This window comes from Nicotiana tabacum, chromosome 1 (genome assembly GCF_000715075.1).
Source record: "Nicotiana tabacum cultivar K326 chromosome 1, ASM71507v2, whole genome shotgun sequence".
NCBI lineage: Eukaryota > Viridiplantae > Streptophyta > Magnoliopsida > Solanales > Solanaceae > Nicotiana > Nicotiana tabacum.
This window is the reverse complement of record NC_134080.1, coordinates 42,966,291-42,975,440: the sequence shown is the minus strand read 5'-3', so window position 1 is coordinate 42,975,440 and position 9,150 is coordinate 42,966,291. Positions and strand designations below refer to the sequence as shown.

The window sequence follows — 9,150 nt, the reverse complement described above, 5'->3', positions numbered from 1 at the left end:
GCGCGCGCATACATACTTTCTTAGGAATTATAGTGTCTTCGGTGAGGTTTGTCGACCCAACATCATATTAAGCGAGTTAGCTATAGTATAATATCCCTATCCGTTACATCCTAAAGCTCAAGGCACATATTATCTATTTTGCCGGGAGCATACCTCATGGATTGTTCCTTGCGTTATGCCACATTAAGCCTAAAAATGTGCTTACCATTTATCTCAAGATTTTAGCCTTCCTTATCTTTTCAATGTAAGATTTGTTCAATGTGTAATTGTCACATGAGCCCTTGTCCAATAAGCTGCATGTCAATCTTTTACCTGACTTCATCATCTCCTCCATCGTGGACGTAACATATTAAATGCTAAACAATAATTGATATAATAAAAGAAATAGTTTTCACCCTAGCACAATTATTTTGTCTTCCAATTGTGTTGAAAAAGTCATAAAATTTATATGTTTACATAATAATTATTCAATGAAGTGAGTTCGTGTTTGGTCACAATTATGTGACTCAATCTTGATGATCTAATTAATTTATCTTTTACAAATAATCCTGTTCTAATTCCATAGTAAGTGAGTTATGTTAAGACTCAGTCTTAGTAATAACAAGCAAGTTATGTTAAGATCATGTATGATGGGTAATTTAATATGAAGTTCACTTCTTCACTCTTACATTGAAGGTTAACTTTCCACGTTAAAAAAAAAAGGAGAAAAATATTTTCTTCCTTTTTATGTGTTTCTATCTACAAATATAGCAACTTGACAATATGAGGAAAAATACCAGTTGGGGCATAGCCTTCCTTTTCTTACCAAACTAACCACAACTAACCTAATCTCATAGTTAACTTAACTAACCCTACAAAAGTATTTGATGGTTACCAAATTTTATTGATTTGAGGTATTCCTTGCCTTTGGGTTAAACAAAATGAATATTATTTTCAATATTAAAATTGAAGGAACATTGAACATAGCATGTCAAGATCATATTGTAGATTTGGTTCAATGCATCTGAACGGGATACCTTTTCTTTTCTCTTTCCTAATAATACAAAAAAATAAAAATAAAAACTTTAGCCCCACCTTACACAAGAAAAGATAGATATACATAAACAACACCACACACACAAAGTTCAATTCAGACTCATACTTTTGTACCTCATCCACCCACTTTTCTATTCTCTCTCTTTTTGCCCTATTCAATAGGGTTTCCATATGACTTCTTGTTAGCCAATTTTCTGATGCAATCAGTTGTTCAAGCTCTATTGATCGTATTTCTATTTGTTGGTCTGTCAATTTTTGCTCTCAAAAGAGGGTTTTTTGGGCTTGGGCTGTGCAGATTCTACCTCCCTTGTGTTTTTCAGCAGTACTCATGTCTAAAGTCTTCAATTTTAGTGGTATGTTCTTGATCCTTTTCTGGGTTTTGCTTAAAAATTCAATCTTTATGTTAATTAGTATTGTTTTTCTCTTAAAGATCATGTGTTGATGTTAATTTGTGTAACTTCTACTGGAGTTTCTATATTTAGGTTCGTCCTTTCCTTAAAGTTCATATCTTGATTATTTAAGATTTTTCCCTTTATAAAACCAGTTGATTTTAATTCTAAGTTATTCAATTTTGCTGCTTGTTTATAATTGCTTAGTTCATCATTTTTTTGTGATTGTTAAAGTAGGTAATGAAAAGGTTTACATCATTTCTTGATTTCTTTTTCATTTTACTTTAGATCTGTTTTTACTTTTGAATCCTTAAGCAAAACCTATCGTGGAAAGATAGCTTGTTATTTTGTGCTATATGACTTGGGGATAACAAGATCTGTCGGTAAACAAAGGTTGAGCGTAAATTAGAGCTTATGAATCCCTGTCTCTATATGTGAATTAGTTGTGCTGTTGAGATTTTTCTATGTTTAGCTTAAGTGTGATTGCCACTTGGTGTAGCTATTAGAGATATATTTTAATCTCCTTTTTTCTTACTCATGCAAAAGTCTATGGAGTATAGTAGGAACAATAATTTTGTGTTTATATTTTGTATAAAATTTATGTGCTATAAGTATTCAAGTTCACAAACTAGTCATTAGTGATTTGGCTTTAAGAGAAAAGTCAAGTGATTAGGAAACTGATACCATATGGATTTATCCTTACATACCTCTTAAAAAAATGAGTAGTATGGCAGAGGAAAGTATAATGTGATTCTGTGATAGATGTTCTTGATCTGAATCTGAACAGACAGAGTGTGAAGTGGGTTTCACCTTTCTCAAGATTTGTTTAATCTCTATTCTGATCTTTGGCTGATGTTCTTTACTATCTTCTGGATTTCAGGAGATGATGCTTTTTGCCCTGGTGGGGCTCTATACCCAAGTCCCAAGGAATCCAGCCTATTTCTTTCCCTTGGGCATCATGTGGATGTCTATTTTCCTCCTTGCAAGAGGTCTCGCGTCACTGCCCCTATCATTTTCACTGAAAAGCAGAAGAAGTTGCCTTCCATCGATGTCCTACCTGATGAATGCCTTTTTGAGGTACTCAGACGTGTTTCCGATGGCAAAGAGAGGAGTGCCTGTGCTTGTGTTTCCAAGCGCTGGCTTATGCTTTTAAGCAGCATCCGTGGGTATGAAACAGTTGTCTCAAAGCCCAGTCCATCCTCAGAGACTGAGGAAAGATCTATCCAAAGCGCCCCTGTTAAGCCCGTGGACTCTATTAAGAAGGGTGAGGTTGTGGACCCTAATGGTGTAGAAGTTGCTGACATTGAAACTCAAGATATTGAAGGAGAGGGTCATCTTTCGAGGTGCCTTGATGGAAAGAAAGCAACAGATGTCAGACTTGCTGCTATTGCTGTTGGAACTGCAACCCATGGAGGGTTAGGGAAGCTTTCTATTCGAGGAAGCAACCCAAGCCGTGGTGTGACTGATACTGGCCTCAAGGCTATTGCTCGAGGTTGCCCTTCTCTCAGGGCTCTTTCTCTGTGGAATGTATCTTCTGTTAGTGATGAAGGTTTATCCGAGATTGCTCAGGGGTGTCATCTGTTAGAGAAGCTTGATCTTTGTCAATGCCCTGCAATTACTGATGCGTCTTTGGTGGCTATTGCAAAGAGTTGTCCTAATCTGACGTCTCTAACGATAGAATCTTGTGCAAACATTGGGAATGAAAGTCTTCAAGCTGTCGGTCGTTTTTGCCCCAAGTTGAAGTTTGTCTCTCTCAAAAACTGCCCACTCATCGGGGATCAAGGAATTGCAAGTCTCTTTTCATCAGCTGGTCATGTTTTGACCAAGGTGAAACTTCACGCATTGAACATCAGTGACGTCTCCCTTGCTGTTATTGGACATTATGGCATTGCAGTGACTGACATAGCTCTTATTGGTCTTCAAAGCATAAACGAAAGAGGCTTCTGGGTCATGGGCAACGGCCAAGGTTTGCAGAAACTGAGGTCCCTCGCAATAACTGCTTGCAGTGGAGTTACTGATTTGGGGCTTGAAGCTCTTGGTAAAGGTTGTCCAAACCTGAAGCTGTTTTGCCTCCGAAAATGTGCTTTCCTGTCAGATAATGGATTGGTTGCTTTTGCCAAAGGTTCAGCCTCTCTTGAGAACCTCCAATTAGAGGAATGCCACAGGATCACCCAGGCTGGGCTTTTTGGTGTACTTTTGAGCTGTGGTAAGAAGTTGAAGGCTCTTTCCCTGGTGAACTGCTTTGGTGTTAAGGAGTTGGCCTGTCGATTCCCTTCTGTGCTTCCTTGCAACTCACTGCAGTCTTTGTCTATTCGCAACTTTCCTGGAGTTGGTAATGCTACCCTGGCTGTAGCGGGTAGGCTGTGCCCCAAGCTGACTCATCTGGAGCTGAGTGGCCTTGTTGGAATAACTGATGAGGGTCTTTTCCCTCTTGTGCAAAGCTGTGAAGCTGGTTTGGTCAAGGTGAATCTGAGTGGATGTGTTAATGTTACAGACAAATCAGTTTCAGCCATAACTGAGTTGCATGGGGGAAGTCTCGAGTTTCTGAATGTTGATGGTTGTAAATACGTTACTGATGCAACCTTGGTAGCAATTTCCAACAACTGCTGGTTGCTCAGTGAACTTGATCTTTCAAAGTGCGGAATCACTGATTCAGGCATAGCATCATTGGCCGGTGCTGTGCAGCTCAACTTGCAGATCCTCTCACTGTCCGGTTGCTCTATGCTGTCGAACAAAAGCTTACCCTTCCTGCAGAAGTTGGGTCAGACACTTATGGGCTTGAACATTCAGCACTGCAATGGAATCAGTAGCAGTGCTGTTGATCTGCTCTTAGAACAACTCTGGAGGTGTGATATCCTTGCTTAAGCAGAGATCCGTGCAGCTTACAAGTTTGTTGCCATTGAAGATGCCGTAGCTAAGAAGTTTAACTAGTCCAGTAAAGTTTCCGTTGGTAGCGTTAGCATGAAGTTTTTTTGGTCCTTTAACTTGGGTCTTCTAATGGTCCAGTATCTCAGCTCACTTTTTCCAGAGATATGGCTGGTCCTCTTTTTTGCAGCTTCCACACTGAAGCTGTTTCTGGTTCTTCCAGCCATTCTTCTCCGAGATTACAGAATGCTGAGTTTTTGGATTAAGAGATTCAAGTCTGGTCCTACTTCTTGTTGCCACTAGTTTTTAGCTTCTATCCTTTCATTGATCATCAAATCTTGCAAGGGTGAAGCTTTTCCATGTTGTCTTAGTCTTTTATGTGTGTGCACTTGTAGTTTTACCGAGTCTTATACGTTGTTGAACCTTCGTGTTCAGCACGTGATGGTTGGGTTGAGATTGTCTCTTGTTGTTCTGGTTGTTTGGGCAGTTCTAGGTTTAATGCCTCGCTCTCGTGGGCTTTGGCCATGGCAGCAGTTTCTTTTCTGCCATGACAACCCTCTGGGGTTGTTTTTTTAATTTTAGCCAAGTCCTAGTTTTGCAGGCCCCTCTTGTCATGAACTTCCCATGCAACCTCTGTTGTTACTTATGGAGTAGTTTGTATTTATGCCTTTTATTAAATAAAAAAAATAAAAAAAAGAAAAAAAAGTTAGGTTGTATATTGCTGTGTTTGATCTCTAGAAATTGGCTTCTTGCTTCTGTTTAACTAAGTTTCTTTGGCCTTGAATCCAATGAAAAAGCACATTGAGATGATACAATTGAACTTGCCTCCTTGATTTGCTTTGGCTCAGTAGAATCTCTCTTATATACTTGTGTCCTTTCCTTCACCATGGGCTCTTTAGGATTGAAGAAAATATGCCTTGTTTTATTTGTCGAAAGAGAAAAAGGAAAAGTAAAAAGAGACGTCCTTGTGTGATACAAATTGGTTTCTTGGCTCTAGCATCTAAGAGCACTATGATGTGATAGACCATATTCAAATCTATGCAGAGATTGATATTTTTTTCCATCCAAGTTTAGTGAGAAGTAATACACAATTGGGTAGTGTATTTTCACAAGTAGGATCCGGAGAAGATAATACGTACGACATAAGATGTGGTGCTTGTGGGTATGGGCGGACTTAAGGGCGGAAGGATGTTCATTCCCTTAATACAGTCGAAAAACATAGCTTAGTGGTCAAGAGGATTGAAAATCTTTGTAAGGTCACTAGTTCAATTCACACTTGTCACAACCTCTTTCAATTTTATAGAGAATAAAGATTATACCCAATGTAATTTTACAACAACCTCTTTCAATTTTATAGAGAGTAAAGATTATACCCAATGGAAAAAATAATATGTACGCAGAAGACGTGGTGCTGCTTGCCGGGGTGTGTGCCACGACGAAACAAGGAAATAAAGGCCATTATACGTTGGGTGGATGTACGCGTACGCAGTTAACCACCGTCTTCATTTGGCAAAAGAAATTGTTTTTTTGGCTCTACGTCACTGTATCTTTGGCCATAGAGTCCAATGAATATGCACATAGAGATGATTGAATTGACCTTTGCCTCCTAGATATGTGTTAGGGTCAATTGAGGGTTTCCTTATGTATTTGTCCTTTTCTTCAGTCTTTAGGATATATTAAGGAGTCACTGTATGAATACTCAAATTGGATAATGGAAAGCAGCCCTATATCTCTTTATTACTTTGTATTTTTCCTCCTTGGTAAGAAAGAAGCTTCATCAATCAAGTGTCTTGCCTAACTATTTCTGGAAATTGAGGACTTAAAAACACATTTAAATGATGGCACATGCACACTTATTTTGACCGTTGAGTTTAAAGGCAAAATAAGCAAATATTAGCAAGGAAACATTTAAGGTGGCGTTGTGGAGGTCGATAATTAGGATGAAATGTTAGGTAATCGAGTGTGTTTCATATCCTTACCAGTAGTATTAATGTTAGTTTCATATTTTCTATTCTTTTGTGTTATAAGATTATTTGTTATTTCTTTTGCTTCGATTTCTTGTTGGATTGCTATGTTCCTGTTTGTTGCTATGACTCCTTTTCATTCTTTCTTGAGTCGAGGATCTATCAGAAAAACTTTTTTATCTTCTTAAAGTAGGAGTAAGGTCCGCGTACACACTACCCTCCCCACATCCCACCACGCAGGATTGAACTGGATTTGTTGTTGTTGTTGTTGTTTGTTAAGGTCAGGGGCGAAGCTAGGTTGGCCCAAAGGGGGTCAACTGAACACCCTTCGTCGAAAAATTATACTATGTATAAGGTACAATATTACTTGTTATTATTGATCAAAAAATAGGTTTTAAATACCCTTGCATAGCCCGGTGACAAAGAGTGTTCAAAATTGAACGCCCTTATTGAATTTCCTGGCTTCGCCACCGGTTAAGACGGCGTTGCTTAAAAATTTTCAAAACAGTTTCAACCATAATAATATCGGTTTTTTTTTTAGTTAAACACCAAGAAAAAAGAGTTATTCGGTTTTGTCAATGAATTATTTTTTTTCCAAAACAAGTTTTTGAGACGAAATGCGACTTTAGAGACTAGTCAAATGTTGCCTAAGCTGCTAAGCAACATCTATATAAACAAGTTTTAATAAAAAGGTTTCTTGGAGTAAAACGGGTGTGCTACTACAATAAGTTACTAATATTACTTTCTGATCTGTTTTCTATAGCACTATTATTATCATCTGGCGTGAAACAGTTTTCTTTCTGTGTTTCTTTTTAAAATAGGCAACCTTGGTTTGAAAGATAAAATTCGTACTTCCTTTAAATATTCCTTCTTTTTTTTAAAAATAATATATTTTCTTCTTAAGAAATTGCTTTATTGGAGAAAGGAAAACATTGAAAAGAGACAAGACATGGCCCAAGTATCTTTTTGCCAAACATTCAGTGATATGCTTCTAGTTCAATGTTAGTCAAGTAGTTGGAGAAAGTACTCAATTATTGGTGAGATATAAATGCTTCCGTAATAAAATTCAGTTTTGAGTTTCCAATTTTTCTAATCTTTTTTTTTCCTGATTGAATGGGGTTAATTAATCACTACTTATTTCTGTAATCAAAAACCAAATATGTACCTATACATATTTAAAGATTATCTTGAGATTCGACGAGATATTGGTTCGTCTTCGACGAGAAAAAAGTATTCAAAAGTTAAGAATTTTGACATCTTCACAAGATTTCATTCAACCACTAAAAAAAGGAGGAAGGGGAAAAGAATAGAGAAAAAGATCAAAAAGAACATCATAAGAGAATCTTAAATTGAATTGGGCTCTCTTAGAGGGGAGAAGGTCACAAATGCCCACTTTTGGGGCAGCTAGTGGAGTTATATTCGCATTGTTTAAAAATTTACCCATTGGGATATGAAGCTCTTATATTTTTTCTATGAAACTTCAGAAAATCGGATTTTAAGCTTTTCTATCTTTCGAATGCAACTTCAAAAAAAATTAGATTTTTAGTAGTTGTATCTCTTCAATGCAATTTCATAAAATTGGATCTTAAGTTATTCTATCTCTCTAATGCAACTTCAGAAATCGAGTCTTGAGTTCTTCTATCTTCCCACTACAACTTCAGAAAAGTCAGATCTTGAGTACTTCTATCTCTTTAATGCAAATTCAGAAATCGGATCTTAAGTTCTTCTATCTTTTAATGCAACTTCAGAAAAATAGGATCTTAAGTAGTTCTATCTTTTCAATGCAACTTTAAAATTTGGGATCTTAAGTTTTTCTATATTTCCAATGCAACTTCAGAAAATTCGGATCTTAAGTAGTTTTATCTCTACAATGCAACTTCAAAAATCAGATCTTATGTTTTGATACATGTTCTTCGAATTTCAATAATCCAATACACGATTCAACACCCAAATCTACTCAAATTGAGCTCAAATTTAAAATATAGCTTTTAGATATCATTAAAAATAAACCTAAATTATTAAATTGTCAAAACAATAACAAATCAATAAACTCATTTTGCAATTAAGAAGAAGAAGAAGAAGCCCTAAGTAAAACCTACAATGATTTTTGTAACTAAATGCATGAGATATAAATACAGAGAAGAAGAAAGCAGCAACGAAGCTTCTTATACATTGAACATGAATATAGAAGGGAAAAATATTTACCCGTAAAACTGTACAGTTGAATTTATAGTTGTAAGGTCCCGTAAACTTTCACCTAGAACCCGATGTTTCGTGATGCCGAGGTAGGCTTATGTGTTTGATGATTGTAGAAATTCAAGCTTGCCACGATACAAACTTTTGAGTTGAGCATTGCGTTGGGGAGTCGAAGAAAAATCATTGCAGAACATGGCGTTTCTGCTGTCCATTATGTAACCACAGAACTACTCCGCAGACCGCATATCCGTCGCGGAGTGAAGCAGAAAAATGGCCAATTTTGGAGGTCATTTTGCGATCAATTATGCGACCGCATAATCATTTCGGGGGCCGTACATCCCTCGCAGAACCAACATGATAAAACACCGGAAGGAGGTTCTACGGTCCATTGTGCGACCATAGAACTGATCTGCGAACCGCAGATCTGTCGCAGACCTGTCCAGGCATACCCAATTTTTGGGACTACTTCTGCGGTCCCCTTTGCGGACTGCATAATTGTTTTGCGGTATGGTTTGCGACTGCAGACCCAGCTTCGTAAACTTTAAGTTTTGAAAAATTTCACACGATCCCATTTTTATAATAAGACTTTGGGGATTGTTTTAGAAGGTTCAAACTGCTATTTTAGAGAGAGGAAGGTGCTCTAGAGTGAGAGGAGGAATTCCTAAGCTATTTGTTCATCAATCTTTGGTCAAATCTTGGAG

General features: G+C 37.3%; 1 protein-coding gene across 1 annotated transcript; it reads left to right on the top strand.

Moving 5' to 3' along the window:
• Nucleotides 1-999: 999 nt before the first annotated feature.
• LOC107768184 (EIN3-binding F-box protein 1-like) lies at nt 1,000-5,005 on the top strand. The gene is made up of 2 exons (XM_016587289.2): nt 1,000-1,388; nt 2,305-5,005. The coding sequence occupies exons 1-2, from the start codon at nt 1,364-1,366 to the stop codon at nt 4,287-4,289; spliced, it is 2,010 nt and encodes a 669-aa protein (XP_016442775.2). The 5' UTR covers nt 1,000-1,363; the 3' UTR covers nt 4,290-5,005.
• The last annotated feature ends 4,145 nt before the right edge of the window (nt 5,006-9,150 follow it).

Coding starts and splice junctions, on each gene's coding strand:
- LOC107768184 (XM_016587289.2), top strand. CDS start 1,364: ATGTCTAAAGTCTTCAATTTTAGTG. Junction 1,389..2,304: donor TAAAGTCTTCAATTTTAGTG/GTATGTTCTTGA, acceptor TCTGGATTTCAG/GAGATGATGCTTTTTGCCCT.